This window comes from Cupressus sempervirens, chromosome 9 (genome assembly GCF_028749045.1).
Source record: "Cupressus sempervirens isolate cs-2001-9-10 chromosome 9, ASM2874904v1, whole genome shotgun sequence".
NCBI lineage: Eukaryota > Viridiplantae > Streptophyta > Pinopsida > Cupressales > Cupressaceae > Cupressus > Cupressus sempervirens.
Window position 1 is genome coordinate 586,959,954 of NC_143126.1, and position 20,976 is coordinate 586,980,929.

General features: G+C 36.8%; 1 protein-coding gene across 5 annotated transcripts in view; it reads right to left on the reverse strand.

The window, feature by feature from the left end:
* Positions 1 to 5,669: 5,669 nt before the first annotated feature.
* LOC149540045 (K(+) efflux antiporter 5-like) overlaps positions 5,670 to 20,976 on the reverse strand; it is a 210,253-nt gene continuing 194,946 nt past the window's right edge. For 2 of the 5 annotated variants that reach the window (XM_089801239.1, XM_089801236.1), the window contains 5 exons: positions 18,196 to 18,384; positions 17,999 to 18,076; positions 6,854 to 6,898; positions 6,676 to 6,768; positions 5,670 to 6,543 (listed from right to left, as the gene is read on the reverse strand). In XM_089801239.1, the coding sequence (XP_089657365.1) occupies positions 6,469 to 6,543; positions 6,676 to 6,768; positions 6,854 to 6,898; positions 17,999 to 18,076; positions 18,196 to 18,384 (480 nt within the window). In that variant the 3' untranslated portion in view covers positions 5,670 to 6,468. Of the gene's footprint in view, positions 6,597 to 6,675; positions 6,769 to 6,853; positions 6,899 to 17,998; positions 18,077 to 18,195; positions 18,385 to 20,976 lie in introns of all 5 variants that reach the window. The other 3 variants (XM_089801238.1, XM_089801240.1, XM_089801237.1) reach the window with 3 other exon arrangements.

Sequence of the window (20,976 nt, forward strand, 5' to 3'; positions counted from 1 at the left end):
TATATTTCATCAATATTAATGATAATAGGTAGAATAAAATTAAAAGAATTATTAGTTGTGAGATTGATACCTTATCGAGCTCTTATCTTGGTTTACCCCATTGTCTAGACCAACCTGAGATATTTTGGAGTTCGTTGATTGATAAAATCCATTCGAAGTTAGTTGGGTGGAAAGGGTCCCTCCTCAGCCAGGCTGCTAAGGTTATTGTTCTCAAATCCTCCTTACAAAATATTTCGCTGTATGCTTTGAGTGTTTTTAAAATCCCTAGAAAGTCCACTTTGGCAATTGAAAAAATTCAGAAGCTTTTCTTGTGGACAAGTATGAAAAAAAAGAAAAGGTTGGCCTTGATTGCTTGAAAGAAAGTTTGCATGCCTTTCAATAAAGGTGGCCTTGGTCTTAGAAGAGTTGCCTCTATGAATGATTCTATGCTTGCCAAGTTGATATGGAGATGACATAAATAGGAAGGAGAATGACGAGATATTCGGAATGATAAGTATAATAGGGAGAATCAAGATCTTAAACTCTTCCTAAACAATGAGACTTTACAAGGGGGTTCAATGATTTGGGAACATGTGCAAAAAAAAAAAAGATTATTAATAAAGGGGTCAGATGGAAATTGGGAAATGGGAGGACTGTTCTTTTTTGGGATGATATTTGAATTATTAATCAACCCCCAACTCTAATCAAAGATGGAATGACTTTATGGAACAGTGCAAGAATCTCTTCGAGATTTTTGTAGAAGACTATTGAGTTAACCTCAATAGAGTGGATAAAAATCTTAACGATCTCAACAAGATTTTGAATGTTGTTTTTTTAAGCCAAGAGGAGGATGCTTTGATATGGAAATATAATACTAATGGATTATTTTATGTGTCTTCAGTGTATGCTAATGCTTTAGAAGAGCATCAAGAGCCTTGTTAGGCCAAAGCTTGGCTTAAACGTATGACTCCCAAAGTCAACATATTTTTTTGGATTCTTTTGCAGGATAAAATTTTGACAACGTATAATTTGTTGAAGAGATGGTTTAACATTGTCAACAAATGTTATCTTTGTAAGGAAGTTGATGAATCAATTAATCATATGACTATTCATTGTTCTTATACTAGAAGATTATGGGAAAATGTTTGTGGCTTCTTGAACTTTACCTAGGTTTTCCCCCTTACAATTCAAGATTTTTCCAATGGTTGAAAGTCTCCCTCTACTAATACTTTGGTTATGATGTTGTAGAATTTTATACTCCCGTTCCTTTGCTAGGGCACTTTGAAGGAACAAAACGATAGGGTGTTTAGGGGTAAGGAAACTAATCTAGTTCAACTATTCTGTAAGATTAAGAATATGGTGTCCAAGAATATCAGATCTTGTGGAAAAGGGCACCAACTTAAGAATGCTTGGGAAGAATCAGTGCTTCAGAATTGGAATTTGAATGGCCTTAGTTTGGTGCAAAATGGTCCTCACCTTAGGGATTTAGCAAGATGGGATTGTCCTCCGAAAGATTGGTATAAGACTAACTTTGATGGGGCCTCGAAGGGCAACCCAAGAACTGCTGGTTGTGGTATCATCACAAGGAATATGAATGGGGATAGAGTGGGTGGAATGACCATTCTCATTGGGGTTCAAACTAACCATGTGGCAGAAGCAAGTGTAGCCCTCTATGGTCTTAGCCATGCAAAAAGTTTGAATTTGAATAAGATTTAGCTTGAGAGGGATTCCCTTAATATATTTAATTGTCTTAATAAAGTTACTAATCCTTCTTGGACTGTTAACCATATTATAGGTAAGGCCATTGATCTTATCAATTCCTTTGAAAATTGTGTTGTCACTCACAACTATAGAGAAATTGATCAAGTTGTTGATTAGGCAGCTAATGTGGCATGCAAGAGAGATGAAAAACTAATTTGGAATCAAAATGATATTATCCCTATAGAGGGGTTTTTATTGATTGAGCATGACAAAGCTATAAGTAAACAAAAATGTTTCATTAATGATGAATATGCTATCAAGGAGTAATAATGATGTGGGCAAGATTGAGAAGCGACAGGTCATTATGAGGACAGTGTATTATCATTCAATACCACACGGATTGTGGGCCTTTTTTCCCACTAAAATCTTGGTTGTGATTTCAACTCTGGTCTTCTCTTACAATGGGTTTTTTTGAGAAGTGAGCCATCGTTTTAGTGAGAAGATGGGAGGAAGGAGAAAGAGAATTAAACCAAGCAGCTGCAAAGAGTGGAAGAAGAAGAGTGAGATTTGGGACATTCTAGAGCAAGGGAAATTTATAGATTATATGGAGAAATTGATAGGTAGTAACCCTGCCATTACCTGACAATTTGTCAAAACATGGAAAGACGAGAGTATTCTGGTGGGGAATCAGAGGATTAAGGTTTATGAAGATATCATTGTTGAAGCAACGAGACTTAAAACGGAGGGTATTAACTTCTACCGGGACAAGAAGCTTTCAGATCAGGTGATTGAAGAGTTTGCAGACTCGGCTAAGGAACACAAGAAGCTAGTAAAAATCGGTAATTCTTACTTTAGCACTGGCTCCATTTCTCACCCCTGGAGATTTGTTATGTTTGTGGTGATAGAGTATCTTACTTTAGATGGCTGCTTTACTAAGATATATGGTCACCATTTCATGTTGGTTAACCATTTTAGGCATAGGGTTAGGATAAATTTACCCTTTAACCTTAGACAATCTTTGGGTAATTCTATTTTAGCTATTCAAAATGATCCTGAGGGTGATCACGCCTATCATGAGGGGTTAATGGTTTTACTAATGAATCTTCTGAAATCCAAAAAGGTGAAAGGGCCCGACAGAGCAAGAAATCTTTAGATGTGAGATGGAGGATAGTGAAACTGAGGAGGAATTTGATGAGGATACAGAGGATGAAATGGCTAAGGTTGAAATAACAAAGAGGAAGGAAGGTGATCCTGGGAGCTCTTCTAGGAAGAAAAGGAAGTAAAAGGAAATCAAATCGAAACAAGATAGTGATTCTAAGGAGCAAGAAAAGGGTTTTGAGAAAAGGGGAACATTGGGCAAAGCTTTGGGAAACAGGGGGAAGAATGTTGAAAGAGATTATGTCCTCTCTGATGATGAACTCTTAATTAAGAGGATGGAAAGAAAAAAGAAAAAAGAGCTTACTTAGGATGTGGATGTTGAGAAAGAACTTAAGGAGACGGAGCTGGATAGGAACAAACAGAGGGAGCATGAGTACTTCTTTGAGCATAATAGAGAAGAGGATGACCAGGGGCTTCTAAAGGGAATCTTTGGTAACCCAGCGATTACAATGAAGGATATTGGCACCTTAAAGCAGCAAATGCAAGACATATCAAGGGATTTTGATCAACTCAGCAAGATGACAAGGGGGGAGAGAACACTAGGTCAACACATTGATAGACTTTTTGAGGTTATAGGCAACACGGAAGAGGTAAAGAATTTGATGAAGCGTGTGCCACCACTTGAAGCCAAGAACATAAATTTAGATCCGTTGGGCAATGATCTTCAAAAAAGGATGGATGGTCTGGATACTAGAGTGGGTAACTTGGAGAAAACAATCAAGAAATTGTCAAATTAGAAATGCACTATTTTGAAAACCGTGGCTAACAACTTTAGCACCCTGTTCAACAAGTTGGAATAGAGTAAAGGCCAAGACTCTAATGCTATAAAAGAGGACCAGGGTTTGAACAAGCGCACAAGGGCTAATTCCAAGAAGAATGAAGGTGCGGAAGCAAAAAAGTTGGATGACATGAAAGCATCTGTAGAAAATATGAACATCTTGGTAGACTAAGCAGCGAACCTTTTGAAGACTCTGTCATTGTCTAGGGGTTGTTTTTTTGCTTTTCTTTTGTTGTCTTTTCATGTGTAGTTTTTTTTGGCTTGTTTTGTATGTTGTCTTTTGGCTGAGGCCTTTTGTTGTCTAAGTTTCTCTACTCTTATTTCTAGGATAATCTGTACAAGGTTTCGAGTCCTTTAAAACCTGTTTTTACGTAATCAAAACATTGCATGAGTCCCACAGGAATACCAAACATCAATATTTAGGTTTGAGAAACCACTTGTTTCCCCTAATCTATTGAACAACCCTAAATTCCAAACATGCACTTTGATGGACTCAAAACTCATCAAGAAGTATAAACACATATCAAACAAGATTAATCATCATCAAATAGAGTATACATGAGTCAAAATCATCAAATATCATATCCTAAATGCCTTTGGTACAATCCCAAAACTCTAAATAAGCATTTTGACCTAGTTAGGTAAACGATGCACTTTCAGGGTTGAAGCTATGAAAATTCAAGATAAACTGACATGATGATAAATCTACATGACTAAATGTCTAAAGCTACACAATTGCAAATGGAATGATGCCTTTGACTGATGAAAATTGCAAAAAAAAAAAAACACATTCTAGATTGCTTTCCAAGCCAAAAATGAGCATAATTTGCACAAGGGAGGTGGAATCTAAGGAATACCCATTTAAGATCTTCCAAATTCTCTTTAAAAAAACCTACATAAGTAAACTCCAAACATTGATTTTACATGTTCAATTGATCATTTATAGAAATGGGTCTTCATACATGGAAGGAAAAACACAAAATAACTTCAGTTTGACCTTATTTCATTTGTAGAGTGCAAGAGACTTAATTTAAAAGATAAGAATATCGAGTATATGCTTTAACACAACTCCGTATTGATAGAACATATAAATTCTTATTGAAATCTAAAATAACAATGGCATCATGAAACAAAAACATACACATGAAGACATGGTTTCATTTCTTGGGATTGGATTCTACCTTGGTTACTCCATAAAAGCCACTAGTGCTGAAATAAGAAGACCCAATACAAACCAACAAGATCCTCCAGTTCCTTCTATAAGTCTAGAGCAATCTAATAACATCCAAAACAAAAGCCAATTGACTCTCCCAAAACAACATGGCACTCACTCAAAGGACAAGTAAAAATTCTCTCTCCAACTCACAATCCTAGTAAAATCCTTCCAGCAATCTCTAATAAATCATAACAAAAAGGCTAGGAAACTCTTCAGTTGGCATATATCAACAAGGGCTAAATTATATGAGAGGTTGTGCAAAGACAAAAAAAAACGCAACATGCAAAAGCAAGAAAACTATGCATCTAGTTTCTAAAGAGTTCAAGTCAACTACATGATTGCAATGCAATATTCCTTGTATTTATATGAAATTGTTTATTTTACAGACTGTCAATTTATAACTGGTGGTTCTGCACTCAAATAATTAATGGAGCACTGTCCAAATACTGCTTGTGAAAGACCCTTTGTCCAGAATTTGAAAGCATGAATATTCGCCATCTAAAGACTGTTATTAGGCTCTGTCCCCACTTACCCACTTGCCCAATTTCTGTAAGGTCCTAGAAGGCTAACAATAATTTGCTTTACAAAGGTTAAAAGTTCAAAATATGTTTGATTTAGATTTTTCACAGATAAAGTTTTTCCTATAAATTTGATGAAAATTATTGCCCAGGTACTGAAACAAGACTTATAAACTAGCTATAACTGAGAATAAGATTTAGAAAAATCTAATATGAAAACCTTTGAGTCAACAGTATATGCAACCATATATGTGAAAATAATTGTGGTTGTGGGATCTCTAGGATAATTGAGCTTTTGTAAGAGAGAACTTTCTAGTGCTTTCCAAAATTTGCAACTTGAATAAATTTTAAGGCTATCAGTTGACAATGCCTCAAATTGAAGTGCATGTTCCAGAGTTGATATCAAGCGCATGATCCAGAGTTGAGAGCTGCTGAAATTGACTCAACTCTTCACTCTGATGTTGTGTGAACAGATGAAAGACCGAATACAAAATTGTATCAAAAAGTTGAAGATACAAATAAAGAATTGACTGATAATATTACAAATCTAAGATGAGCCCAAATGGGACATCTTGACGAGGCATGCAAATGATTGGCCTCCGAGAAAAGCCACTCTGTGTTTGCATCCATTACAAAGTTTAATATTTTGATGTAGTTAAAGAATCATTTCGATCACAGATTAGCTATCATAGCCTTTAGATTTGTACAATTATTGAGCCTAAATTAATAGCAGCAATGCATGGCAGATTTACTCTTAGGTTTTTTTCAAATATCCCATAATCAATCGATTGGAACAAAGAAAATATATTACAACCTTTAAAGTCATAACATGCACATTGTGATCATCCATTAAACCTGATCCAAAGTGCCTGATTCCAACCACAAAAATGAACTGCACATCAAACCAGGCTAGGTAAATTTGTGTACTTTTCATTTGAATGTGCTCGAAGCCTTGAACAGTAACAAGCATCACACGCCAAGCATCCAGGTTGAGACAAACTTTAATCCCGCTCCTTTGATAGCACCTGCATGCTACAATTCTTAAAATGAGGAGACATCCAGGATACTTGCAGCTTCCGCAAAATATCCTGCCTCCTTTATATGAAAATTCTTCATCATTACTGAGACCCTTGAACTGTAACCAGAATAGATTGTGTGCTTCCAGAGTGAAGGTTCTCTCCTTTAGAGACCACCTGCAAAGGCGAGTCTTAGCTCAGACCTGCCCCAAGTGAAGGCAGTTTTCGAGCTATAGGCTCCACAATCACTACCCACAATATCCCCTATTAAGATAATCTATGCATATCGGCAGTTGAAGGGTAACTGACCTCTGTTGAATTGCTGTCAGAAGGGAACCAATTTGCGAGGACACCCAAGTGCATGATTCCTGGAATCATTCTAAACAGAAAAGGTGTGGTAACCTGCATTGAATCCACATCTTTTAATAAGTCATAAAATTAATTCACCTCTAGCTACCAGAAATATAATTCTAAACCATTCTATTACCAGGCTAAAAGCTGTTGTTCCCAGCAGCAAGAGGTACAATCTTCCCTGTTCAAAGAAAACAACAGAGTACTATAAATCATATTAATTAGAAGATGCAAAAATATATAAAATAAAGTGACTATGCTCTGCCTTATGCATTTAACATGACACAAATAACAAAAGAGAGGAATATAACACTCAAAAGAAAAGAAGCCTATAGATTCTGAGTTGCCCACTGGCTCCCAATCTGCTCCTGTCACAAATATTATGGATCAACTCTTTTGTCTTCAGCTTTCAGGAGTGTCATGAACTCAAAAATAGATTGAGATCCAAATCCCTTTGATTTGTCTAACTAGTGCTGCATTACTAATTTAGCCTTTTCAGTCCCTCCTGCCTTTGTTTCTGGGCTGTGTTACACAGATTTATTTTCTGTCCCCAGGGTGACTGTCCTAATCCCAGAAACATTTCAGGGACAGTGGGGTGAAAAGAAAATTTCCTTGTCATGTCCCTTGTTTCAATGTTGCTAGTTTAACATACAAACAATAATTGAAAAAAAAACTTTAAAAAACTCAGTAAGTTCTAATTATAATATATTATTAAAATATTTAAAAATAATAATTAATATATTATAAATTACGATAAAATATAAAAATTCAAATAAGTGCTATAATCATAATATAAATAAATGACATTAGGCAAGAGCCTACAACACAAAGGTAACTTACGAGCCTCTCATGTGGGAGGTCTTGAGTTCGAATTCACATAACACAAAAAATAATTAATTATAATAAATAACAACAATTAATCTAGGCTTTGGCCGTTTACCCATAAAAAATAATGATATTATTATTTAAAAGCATAATATTATCACGTATAATAATATTATAGTTATTTCAAATATAAATAGAATATTTGCATTAAAGATATTATATATACATAATAATATTATAATACATGATAGTAATCATAATACAGAATGTAGAATAAAATAATAAATAAATAGATTGATTGATCAATTAACAAAAATATTAATATAAATCTATTCAATAAAACAATTTCATACCTTCTTCCAAAAGGTGCGACTCTAGAAAAGGAAAGATATATATTTTGATAAATCACAAGGGAAGAATCCATAATTTGCATATTATCAAATGAAAAACAAAACATAAAATAGGGAGTACCCAACTGGGGACATTACAAGTGGTATCAGAGCTGGTTTTCCTGCCAGCCTGTGAGGTATCATGAATTAAAAATAAAACTATTTACAGTATTGAAGCAATTTATCTGATTTGGAGATCATCAGATCATTTGATGGCTTTCCTAGCTTCAAATTGAAGCAAAAATAAACATGGAGTTTCATTAGCAACTAACTACTCTAATCTGCTCATTTACTCATTTTCATGGCACTCCTACAGTGATGAATTTACATTTTGAGCACTGGCTAAAGAGCATCTATGTTGATCATCGATATTTCATATCATAGAACATATCTGTTAGAACATCAATGAGCATTGATATTTCAATGTGAAGGAGGTTAATATACTGATCAAGCAGTTCGCAGCAAATTTGTGATTGGAAATATCAACCAGCAACATTTAGCAGCGGGTAACGGTCATACTTCAAATGTGGATGAATTGTCTGTATAAGAACTTCTGAAACATTTCACTGGTATTTAACATTGGAGAACGAGATCATTAATTTGGGAATTTTGATTTCAATGGAGGAACTAGGGAGATAAGAGGAATAAACAGAGGAAAAGACAATGATAAGGAGTTATTACAGTAGAGGAAGAGCAAGGCTGCAACCAACAACAACAACAAAAAAATGAATCTGAATTGAGGAGAGCCCAGTCAACATCCTCATCAGAAAATGACAATGAATGATAAAAAGTACAAACTTACAAATGATAGGGTGAAATGTTATCAATGAAACCTATTATCGTTACCAACAGTATAATGAATTTTGATATTAAAGATGGCAAATATCCAGAGATTTTAGAATCAGAGTTTAGGAGTGTGAATCACCAAGAACTTTGCTAATGTTATGTAGATAAACTAAGAAACATGGATATGGTAGAGAAGCCATCAAGGCTATGGTACTGATATAATAACTTTGAATAACATCATCCATATTCGATGGAGTGGCATGAATTCAGTTACGTCAAGCACTATATTGTCCCATGGAAAAGTAAGTTGAGAATCGAGTAGATAGTCCTTTATTTTGTGATATCTTCCAACCATGATTCATAACAGGAAAGGATTTGATGCTTCACCAACAATTAGCCACAGTTGAGATCTGGTGAAGTGCATGGTACCCGACACATTACTTGAATTCTCTCCTATATACCAGCATGAAATGAATGAATGAAAAATAAATAATGTGGATTGAGTTCACTAGAATAATAAGGGACAACATATAAGTGTCGGCTAGCATTACATGACCCATATATATGAGGCTGTTAATGTAGGAAGAGGGAAATACAGCTATAAACCATAATGGACATAAAATCTAAGATGGTTACCATCGCATTCTCTCATGAAGTACAAATTAGTGTTTATAGAGATTCTTCTAAAAGATGCTGCAATCCCATTGGTCAAAGAGACCATCATCGACAGAAGAATTGCAGTTGAACAAAGGAAATAAAAAAACAGTTAGAAAATACACAACAGTCAATAGTGTGGATGAGAGCTTAGAAATCCCTTACCCAGAGGATTTTATGGCTCAACCTGTTGGAGCTTTGGCCAACAATAGAGTCGTCAATTTGCATCCAATTCTGTTGTTTAAGAATAAACCTGTGTTAGAGAACCCTCTGGAATCAGTTGAGAGAAACGTTCTCTTCCTCTTCAAATGGCTAGAAGTGGTTTGATCTGCAAATGCGATCTGGCTTAAAACTATATGAGCAGGGAAGGATATGCTGTTTCTGAGGACTTTGGGCATTGTGAGCCAGACAGACTTCAGGCAATTCCTCCTGTTATTATCAATGTGTCGATGCTCAATGATGGGGGCAAGGAAAAAAAGACAAAGGGCAAGTCTCCGATTGAAGGGACCTCTATGGTGATCAGTGACAATGACTTGGACGACGAAGATGTTAAACTCTTTTAACTGAAATTCCTGCTGTTATAGGTGAAATTTGTTTGTAAGTACCTAGAATAGAACCCATACTTAGGTCTCTTGCATGGATATATAGGGCCCTCTGCATCTGGGACACAATTTTGTGTAGATGTCATGTTATGGTTATACAACAGGTTTTCATCTTCTAATAAACTAGTTGGTTTGAACAGGACTTTCTATGAATTTTACTATATGTGAATTGTATAAATATTAAATAACTACTTTTATAGTTACTGAATTTAGCCCAGAAATAAAGATGAACAATTAGAAGGAAAAAGTAGATACAAGATATACACAAGATTGTCCTGGGAAAACCTTTCCAAATGAAGGGAGAAACCCAGCCACAACCAAAAACATCACTTTTAGTGATCATAAAGTGTTCTAGTGTACAATGATTTTCACTTCAAGCAATATATATAACAAATAGAGAGACTCTTCATATTTCCATATGCATGCCTCAACGTATGTCATAAGACAAATGCCTTTATATTTAATATTATTGCAATGTCCTCTTCAGCTGAAGGTGACCATAACGGTTATAACGACCACATTTCTAAAAAATCAGAGATAAAGATCTCTACAGCAGCTACAATCTTCAACAATAGTAACCTGTGCTGAGTTTATTGTGGTTTCATCTGCAAATTTGGTGCATGGAGCGTCCTTTTCTCTTGAATTTGTTAAAAGTTAGATGGCCGGACTATATTTTCTCGGGAGAATCCCAGTTTTATGTATTTATAATGGCAATTCATAAATCAATTTGGGGTTTGTTCTCATCTGTGCCAATTCAGAAATGAATCCTTAGTCATCTCGGTTTTGTGTTCACTTTTTTACTTACCTACATATTTTTCTTTGGTAAATTTTTTATTAAGAAATAAAGGAAATTTTCGTCCTTTATGGAGCAGGGTTTCTCTGATATCCTATTTTTAAAGAAGCAAGAATACAGGGGCTGGTGTTGGACATTACGAATTACTCCTCTGTTATATTTTCTATAAATTAGTACATTCTATATTTATAGAATATCAATTGATCATGTAGGTGTACTTAATTTGGGCAGCAACATGTAAGTATTAATCCCTATGGTATGGCTTCTTCACTTTGCAAACAGAAAGGCTTGCTTTCATTATGTTTTAATACAAAATGAAAACCATAAGTGGTGGCTTCAGTTTCCTGTTTTATGTGTGAATGTTTGGTAAACATGGATTATTTATGGTGTGGCTAAATGGATTAGATGAATACTTAAGGTATTCTGTATTACGAGGTAATTGGTAAATACTTGCTTGTTAATAACAGAGACCGAAAGGTCAATTTATACAAAAGAATGAGATGATGTTTCCTTCGGAAACGATCATAAAGAATAGAAACATTCTATTCCAAAGAAAGCAAAAAACGAAAGCAAACTAAAGCTTAAGATATTTACAAGATAACCATTAACTAATAATAGACGTCTTATCTATTATTGTAATACCCTCCCTTAATGGTTAATCTATCTAACACACCAAGCTGTCCTCTGAATTTGACAAACTTATCAGGACCAAGAGGCTTGGTGAGAATGTCTGCAGTCTGATCCGTGGTAGGAACATACTGCAGATCTATAGTCTCGTCTTCAACCAGTTGTCGTATGTAATGACAATGAACATCCACATGCTTGGTTCGTTCATGGAAGACTGGATTCTGTGCTAACTTGATAACGCCTTCGTTATCAACAAACAGAGTAGTCGGTTCTGCTGGTGACATCTGCATATCCCCAAGCATCCGATGAAGCCAGACAGCTTCACATCTTGCCTTAACAGTCCCTCTATATTCAGCCTCTGTAGAAGAGAGAGAAACTGCCTGCTGCTTCTTGTTGGTCCATGTGACTGCAACGGATCCCAAACTGAACACATATCCAGATGTTGACTTTTTATCATCAACAGAGCCTGCCCAATTTGAATCTGTGAACCCACTGAGTTTAGGATTAGAACTCCGAGAATATAGAAGTCCATAATCAGAAGTGCCCTTCACATAATGAAGCACACGCTTTGCTGCCATCAAATGATCAGCCTTAGGAGCTGTCATAAAGCGTGAAATATAGTTGACTGCGAAGCTGATATCAAGCCTAGTAGCAGATAGGTAGATGAGGCTGCCTACTAGTTGCCTATACGTAGTATCATCAACGGAAGGAGAATCAGACTTGGCTGATAACTTGAGACCTTTCTCCATAGGAGTAGATGCAGGTTTGCAATCCTGCATTCGGAATTTGTCTAACAAGGCCCTGGCATATTTGGACTAAGAGATGAATATACCAGAAGACTGTTGCCAAACTTCAACACCTAAGCAATAATGCATGAGCCCAAGGTTAGTCATATCAAAAGACTGGCATAAGTGGTGTTTGATTCCCTGAATCAAAGATGCCGAACTGCCAGTGATGATCAGATCATCCACATAGATAACCAGAAGGATGATGTCATTGTCAGTAGTCTTGATGTACAGATTTGAGTCTGAAGAACTCCTCTTGAAGCCTTGATCACTGAGGTACGTATCAATCTTGATGTACCATGCCCGAGGGGCCTGCTTCAAACCATAGAGAGCTTTTACCAATCTGAGAACCTGATGGTCTTTACCAGCAACCTTGAAACCAGAAGGCTGCGTCATGTAGACCTCTTCATGGAGATCACCATTCAGGAAAGCACTCTTTACGTCCATCTGATGGACCTTCCAGCCAAACTGTGCTGCCATGGCTAGGACTAATTTGATGGTGCTTATCTTTGCAGTAGGAGCAAAGGTCTCCTCATAATCAATGCCCTGACGCTAAGAAAAGCCCTTTGCCACTAAACGAGCTTTGTACTTATCCAAAGTACCATCTGATTTGTATTTGATTTTGTAGACCCATTTGTAGCCAATGGGTTTCTTCCCTGGGGGAAGATCAGAAAGGACCCAAGTGTTGTTCTTCAGCAGGCTCTGGTGTTCAGATTGCATGGCTTGTTCCCACTCTAGAATTCCTTTAGCCTCGGAATATGTTTGAGGTTCAAACACACTGTGAATGTTGGCCATAAGAGAAAAGTTAACAGAATCTGTAGTTTTGCTCTTTTTTCGAGCAGTTCTCCCATCAATGAGCTCATCATCATGAAGATCAGCAAGTGTCTTAGCCCACCACTTAGGCCGGAGAGGAGAATGACCAACAGTAGTACTAGGAGATGCTTGATCAGCAGGATCCTCATCAGAAGAATCTAGATCAAACTTAGGTGAAGCATCTTCAAAACGAGGTGATCTTGCAGGAGAAGCTGGAGGTGTCTGTACAGGTATCACTGGCATGACTGGAGCTACAGGAGCTACTCGAGCCCTCCCATCAAGTGGACCTAATGGAAGCCGAACTCCCAAATCATGAACCTGCATAGGCTGGTCTCCTGTATCAGGAACAGGAGAAACAGGCATGAATGGTCCTCGCTGCTCATCAAAGACTACATCGCGGCTGTATATGAGATGAGATGTCTCAACATCAATAAGGCGGTAGGCTTTGTGAAGACTGCTATATCCAACAAGCATCAGTTTCTGACTTTTGGCATCCAACTTGGTGCGTGAAGCATCAGGGATCCAAATAAAAGCAAGAGAGCCAAAAACCTTCAGGTGACTGATTCTGGGCTTGCGACCTGACCAGGCCTCTTCCAGAGTTTTACCTTTGACCGCCACTGTGGGTGACCGGTTCAACAGATAAACTGCAGTGTTAACTGCTTTTGCCCAAAAACGCTTCGGAACAATGTCTGTGTTTGAGCATGGAACGAGCCATCTCGGTGATTGTCCTATTCCGACGTTCAACTACACTGTTCTGTTGTGGCGTGTGGGGTGTGGTGAACTGGCGTTGGATGCCATGTGTATCCAAGAAGTTGGAGAAAACATTAGAACAAAATTCTCCCCCATTGTCTGATCTAAGAGTAATAATAGATTTCCCAGACTCTTTTTCAACTAAGGGTTTAAACTTCTGAAATACAGTAAATGCATCGGATTTCTTTTTAAGAAAATACACCCACATTTTTCTACTGAAATCATCTACAAACAACAGAAAATACCTGTACCCAAGAATAGGAGTGGCCATAGGGCCGCAGATATCAGCATGAACAAGCTGAAGTACTTGAGAAGCTCGTCAAGAATCGCCACTGAGGAAAGGTGTGCGATGTTGCTTCCCAGCCTAACATGCGTCACAAACTCCAAGGTGTTGGGTTTGAATCTCTGGCAAACCAAGAACAAGCTCACCCTGAGCAAGTTGTGAGAGATAATGTACATTTAAGTGCCCATATCGCTGATGCCAAAGTGTGCTGATGGAAGATCGCCGAGCAGCCATAGAAGTCCTGAGAATCACCAGAATTAGTAAGTCTGAAAAGACCATGATCCTCAAGACCAACTGCAACAATAGACTTAGTCGCCCGATCAGTGATGGTGCACTGATGTGAACTGAAGGTGACTGCCAAGTGTGGAGAATGTCGCAGCAACTGACTGACCGAGAGTAGATTTAGTTCCATCCCTGGAACGTAGTACACATCAAGGAATATGAGCTTCCTCCCAACAGACTGAATTTGAATGTTGCCTTTACCAACAACCGTGTACTCTTCTCCACCACCAAAGATAACAGAATCTGAATAAGGCTGGTAGTCAGTAAACCAGTCTCTGCGGTGAGTGAAATGTCGAGAGGCACCTGAATCAATGTACCAAGTAGATGACTGCACATGATCTGCGGGTCTTTTAGCCATGAAGGCATAAAAGGCAGATTTCGCCTGCTCAGTGTGCTCTACACTATTTGCTTTGGGTTGCAAACCTGATTGCTTAGACTGGGCAGCTAAGCGTTTTCGACATTCAACCTTCATGTGACCATACTTGTGGCAGTAGTTGCATTGAATGTTCTTCTTTCTGGTACCATCGGATTCTGGAGCAGAAGACTTCTGCTTAGATGGTTGCTGAAATTTGCCCTTATCCTTCTGAAAGGATTTCGCAGCAAAGGCTTGCTTAGTGGAGGTGGAACTGGAGCTGCTACCGAACTGTTGTTTCCATCGATCTTGCTAAAGCAGTACGGTGCAGAGATCAGTGAACTTTAGATCAACACCAGTAGATGTGATGTTGAGAGTCTCGATAAAATGCTCATAGGATTTTGGTAAACTTCGAAGAGTGATTACCACAATATCCTCTTCCTCCATCTTGCGACCGATGGCAAGTAACTGATCACGGATTTCCTGAATCCGATTCAGGTGTGCCTGGAGCGAGGTGCGCTCATCCATGACAATAGAAAACAGAGTGTTTTTCAGAAAGAAGGCTCTGCTCTTGTCGGAAGTCTCATGAAGACCTTTTAGATGTGTCCAGATTTCGGCAGCTGTCTTGCCGGATGGAATCTGAGAAAGCTGGTCATCGGCTACGGATAGTTTGAGAAGCATTACTGCCTCTCGATTGTTCAGATCCCATGTATCTTGATCAGGACCCGGAGAAGTCGGACGCTGCGTAACACCCAGAACAAGTTGATCGGTGTTTCGATATTCGAAGATTGCAATGATGCGCTGCTTCCAGGTTCCATAATTGCGACCATTGAATTTGGAATTATGTTCGAGCAGAATATTTGTCAGAGATGCCATGGCACGTTTTTCAATGAAAATCTGTGAAGGCACGTTCTTCGAGGCAAAAATACAAAAGACCCAGAAGAATCAAAGAATGACCCAGAAGAGAGCTCAAAAAACCCAGAAGGAATCTACTGTCGTTTTCTGGATCCGTTGGCTCAAAAATCGAGGCACCCAGAAAAACGAACGACGACCCAGTTGAGCTCTTGAAAAACCCACCAAAAATTTGCAAACAAAATATTTTTTCGACCCCAAAAATTTGGGTTTCGAGCAAAAACCCTAGTCGGCAGATTTGAAGGTCAAATTTGCAAAAAATGGTGGTTTTCTCAGTCGACCAATACTGGAAGGAGGTCATGGCAATATGGCGGAGGAAAAACGCAGACAAACTCAGAAAACCGACGCCTTGAGGTCACGCAAACAGGGAAAACAACCATGAAACTACGGATGTCGGACCTCCAAAAAATCGCGAGTTTGCAATCAAAACACAGGGTTTGTTTAATGTTTGAAGGACGCTTGTGAATTTTAGATGCGGGCCGACCATACACAAACCTCCAAAAAATGATTTTTCCAGTCATGAAGCCATGATTTGTAGAGGAGTTCGGTCAAAAGAAATCGCAATTTGCATATACCAGTCACAAATGGTAAAAAATGGCCACGATTTCCACGCGATTTGCAGACCCTAATTCGGGAATTTCTCCAAGCAGAAAACCCTAGGTGGGTTTTGGAGAAATTAGCTGAAATAATTTTGGAAAAATTTAAACAAATAATTTCAAGAAGAAATTATAAATTTTTTCGAAAAAATTTAAGTATTTATCTCTGATACCATATTACGAGGTAATTGGTAAATACTCGCTTGTTAATAACAGAGACCGAAAGGTCAATTTATACAAAAGAATGAGACGATGTTTCCTAAGGAAATGATCGTAAAGAATAGAAACATTCTATTCCAGAGAAAGCAAAAAACGAAAGCAAACTAAAGCTTAAGATATTTACAAGATAACCATTAACTAATAATAGACGTCTTATCTATTATTGTAATATTCTGGACCACTTTTGTTTAGCTAAATGCAGATTCATGCATTATATATATATATATATATATATATATATATTGGGGTGACAAGTATTGGTTGGCATTTGATTAAAGGTGATTGCTATGATTGGAATTTGATAGGACTGTATTGGATCATTGATTTTGAATAATCACATGATGGCTGTGAATCAAGCTTGATTCGTAAGAGGTTTTTGATTTGATAAATGTGGCAATCTAAAAACAGCCTGGCTTGTGACACTGCAATAGGTTGCATCATCGTTCAAAAAGACATTCATGGGCATGCTGTGTCCTCAAATATGAATATTTATCTTTGAGCTAAGGAATTACTAATCAAGGAGGATGAAGGACTATGATAGGTATTTGATTTCACTAATAACATTGGCAACAAGGAAAGCTAGATTGGTTTCTGCAGGATTCTTCAGGATGGGCTCATCTATTTCATTTAGATTTATGGGCTTTTGCTGTGCCTACTTCTATTTATGCTATCTTGCACTAATGACAGAATAGATCGGATTAATTTGAGACTTGACTAACAATTATGCATAATATCTTGAGATGGTTTACTGCTACTCTTATTGTCATACTAACAATGATCTTATAGCTGAAAGGAAGGGAAGCCTTTGTGCAGGGTGGCATTCTGGATAGGTGTTACTTAGGATGCCTATTATGAGTTTTCTAGCAAGGAATCTTCATGCTGAAGCACATAAAGCAATGTTGTACATGAGGGGAGATCTTTTCCCTGACCCAAAATAGAATTTTGCTTGGTCTCAAGGATGTTTAAATGGAGAATCTTGGGATTTTAAAACATAATTATATGCGGAACGTGTAATTTGTAATTAATAAATAGATTTCAGAAATGTATAGATGGATACTTAGTCTTATACACTCATTTGTAAGAACTGGGTTTAGACTTAAATAATTTGTCTTTCTGATCCCTTAAAGGATCTGGGCGAGATCAGAGGTTTTCTTTCCTCCATTCTTCCTAGCAGTGCCCATATTGAATGGAGGTGTAAAGTTTAATTTTCTAATAAAATCTTAAAGGCCTCAGCTTATTATTGATAAAATATCTATCTATCCATATATTGTTATCCTCAATTGAAAGAAAAAAAACTTAGTGTCTGTTAAATTTATTCTTCAACATAAATCCATATGCTTTGATTTGACATGGAAATGATTTTTATAGGCTGACTGAAATGATTGATTTTGTATGGAAACAAGGTTACTAAACATGCATCATGGTTGACACTATTTGCTTAAAAATACAGGTTCAGTTTTCCAGGTTATAAAGAGATAAATATGATTGAGGAAATTGTACATTATTAGAAACTTGAATCCCCCTCACCTGCTGGAAACTACTGCCTTCAGCACAAATACTTTCTTGAATGTGGAGATGTTAAATACCTAAATATAATTCTGCGAAGGACTCACCTCAACTAGATGGAGATTTGAGGCACGACTTAATAGAACAAAAGCGAACTCTCCAATCTGAGCCAGAGAAATGCCAACCTGAAAAATGATTGGGTTAAAATAACATCAAATGTGTCAGACATTATTAAATTTGGTTATAATTTTACATCAGATATATATAGTTAACATGCAGAGATGAAGGGAGGTATGTTTCTCACAAGGAAGGAAGTTCTAATGCTGTATTGGAAACCCTTCACAACACCGGTAACCACAACTGTCTTTGCAATGATTACCAAAATCACAGATGCTAAGAGTACATCTATATGATTCCACAGGAACTGTACATGAATAAGCATGCCAATACTGGATAAAAAAAGAGCGGCAAACAAATTACGTATGGGCTCCACCTGTCAGTAAATAAAGTTTCAGTTCGTATGTTGGCAGCAATATTAAAGATGTTCAAAATTATAGCCTAAAAGGCTTTACGAAAATCAAGAAAAGACAGTGAAAAACAATAATCTCCATTCTTCTTGTTAAGATATCAACTTATCATCAACCACCAACTGTATAGTTCTGCACAACTTATGAATAAAAATGCATCCATACAATCTGTACCAAATAATATTTGCACAATGTATTAAGAGTAAACAAAACTAAGGAAATGCTTGGTTACACAAAAGTTATAAAAAGTGAAGCTTTCTCGATAGTTTCTTTCATTCAAAAGGAGGTTATTATGAAAGATAATAAAGTCAAAGAAAAGTTAGCCCAACTGTCCTAATTAGGACTAAGCACTGTGTAGTATCATCGCAGTAGGAGAAAATCCTAGAAATAACAATATCATCTATATCTCATAGATACAAACTAAAAACTATGCGCACCTCAGATGTGATACTTCTAGGTTACCTAAACTAAAACCAGCAACATGGTTGTAATACAGAAAAAAGAAAAAAAGAAAAAAATTCAAATAGACAGAACAAATAGCAATACTACTAGCTCAAGTACTCCAATCACATCTGATATACATGCATAACTAAGATAAACCACTCTAATACAACTACTTTGAGGCCAAAGTTGAACCTCAATGAATAACTCTCTACACGAGGACCTTGATGAAGTCATGAGAATGTGCGGAAGCTTTGTGAGACTAATGTAAAGGTTACTAAGATATACAACTGAAATAAAGAACATATTAGTATTTACTTGTTCATCTTCTATATGAAATACTCTTTAAGAAAGATGTCTGATACCATCTTCTAATCAATCTATCTACCTGCTCCTGCTGATGCTAAGCTATATATATATATTGATTCATTGACGAAGTTGAAAAATGCGATGGAAATTGAACTATTTCCATATGTGACTGCATCTACCAGGGGTTATGTGGTGTTGAATCATTTGCCAATAGGTGCCCAATGTGCTAGAAGACATCTTGGTATAATGCATTCCTCAATGGTGCCACTTGGACTCTTGCACTAACTACATTGTTTCAACTTTCAAGTCATCAGATGTTCAAATAGTGCTGTAAGACTTCATGGTTTAGCCTAGAGGTGTATAGGACAGTACTAAAGCTATGGAAGAAACTGTAAAATGCTTGGTGGATGAATCATTATTGTTAGTGTTTCAACTGTGTATCGTGTTTTGTGCCAATAGTAGAGAATATCAACTATTGCTCAAAATGAATGGATGGCTCTAGACTTACTATGAGCTTTTAGGAAATGTTTTGGTGAATCGCAAACCATGTTAGTATTCCTACAATTACCACAAGCCATAAGAATGGCCTTGATATAATGACAAGAACCAATGTTGGTGGATCCTCTTGGATCGCAACTTTGGCAAGTTCAACTATAAGTAAACCTGTCACAAATTCCTCAAGGTGTCTAGATCGCTTAAAAGGCTTTTGAACTAATTTTCCCAACTCCAGTTACTCCTAAAACCTTTGTCTATTCTTTGCCATTGGATTTGGGTCCTTTTTGTGGTAAGTCTTGTTAGGAAGTTGCAAAGAAGTGAGTTTGTGACATATAAGCCTTATTGACTAGATTATATGAAAATCATCACCATTTTCATTATTGCATGTCTCAAAATCCCTAGAATTTATTATGTTATATGAACAAATGAAGAGAGAAAAGGAATGGCAAGCAATAAAAACAGAGATTGCAAGTCGCTTCACATGAATTTGTAAAATCCTATGATGTGTGTTTACACTTGGATCTTTCCTTCTAGCTTCACTTCTTTTAAATTTTGTCCATTGTTTTCTTAAATTTGATTGGCATTTTCTTTATGGATTATCCTAAGTGTTATTCCATACAAGGCACTATGTACTGCATTCCAGTTGTATGTCAATTGGCTTGTGTAACAACTTTACTCTTGAACAATAAGTCCTAGATGAGTTTTTGGTAAGTTTTGCTGATTACTCACTATCAGACCTTGTGACACGATGCTTAATTTATTAGAATGATGTTATTAATCCAAAATATAATCACAACATTGGAACACACAGGTTCCACTAAATCACAAACAAAGAATAAACATTAACCTAAATATACTATCAAACAATAATAAACAAACTGGCTATAGGAGACTAATGATGGAATAAACCAACATTCTCCCCTTTGTTACATTATTGAGTTTAAAGTGCTAATAAGATATTTCTAAAATGTTGTTAAGCATTACACATCCAAGGACCTTTGTGAAGATGTTAACACATTGTCTTTTGCAGAGTAAAACTATAGCCTAAGAAGGAAAAAAATCCTACTGTTGATTTCGTATCATTAAAAGATCCTACAAAATTTGTATTTGTGTACCTTGTTTCAGAAGAATTTATCCTTCTTTAAATTACAAATCATGGTTCATTGTAGCATAGATATGCCTGAGTACCCTCTTTGCTACTTCCCAAGGATAAATCTTTGGTTCTTACATGAATTGTCAAACATAATTGACGGTAAACTAATATGGAATCTTCTGTAATCAAACCTTCAATCAACAATCAACAGAGTCGCATA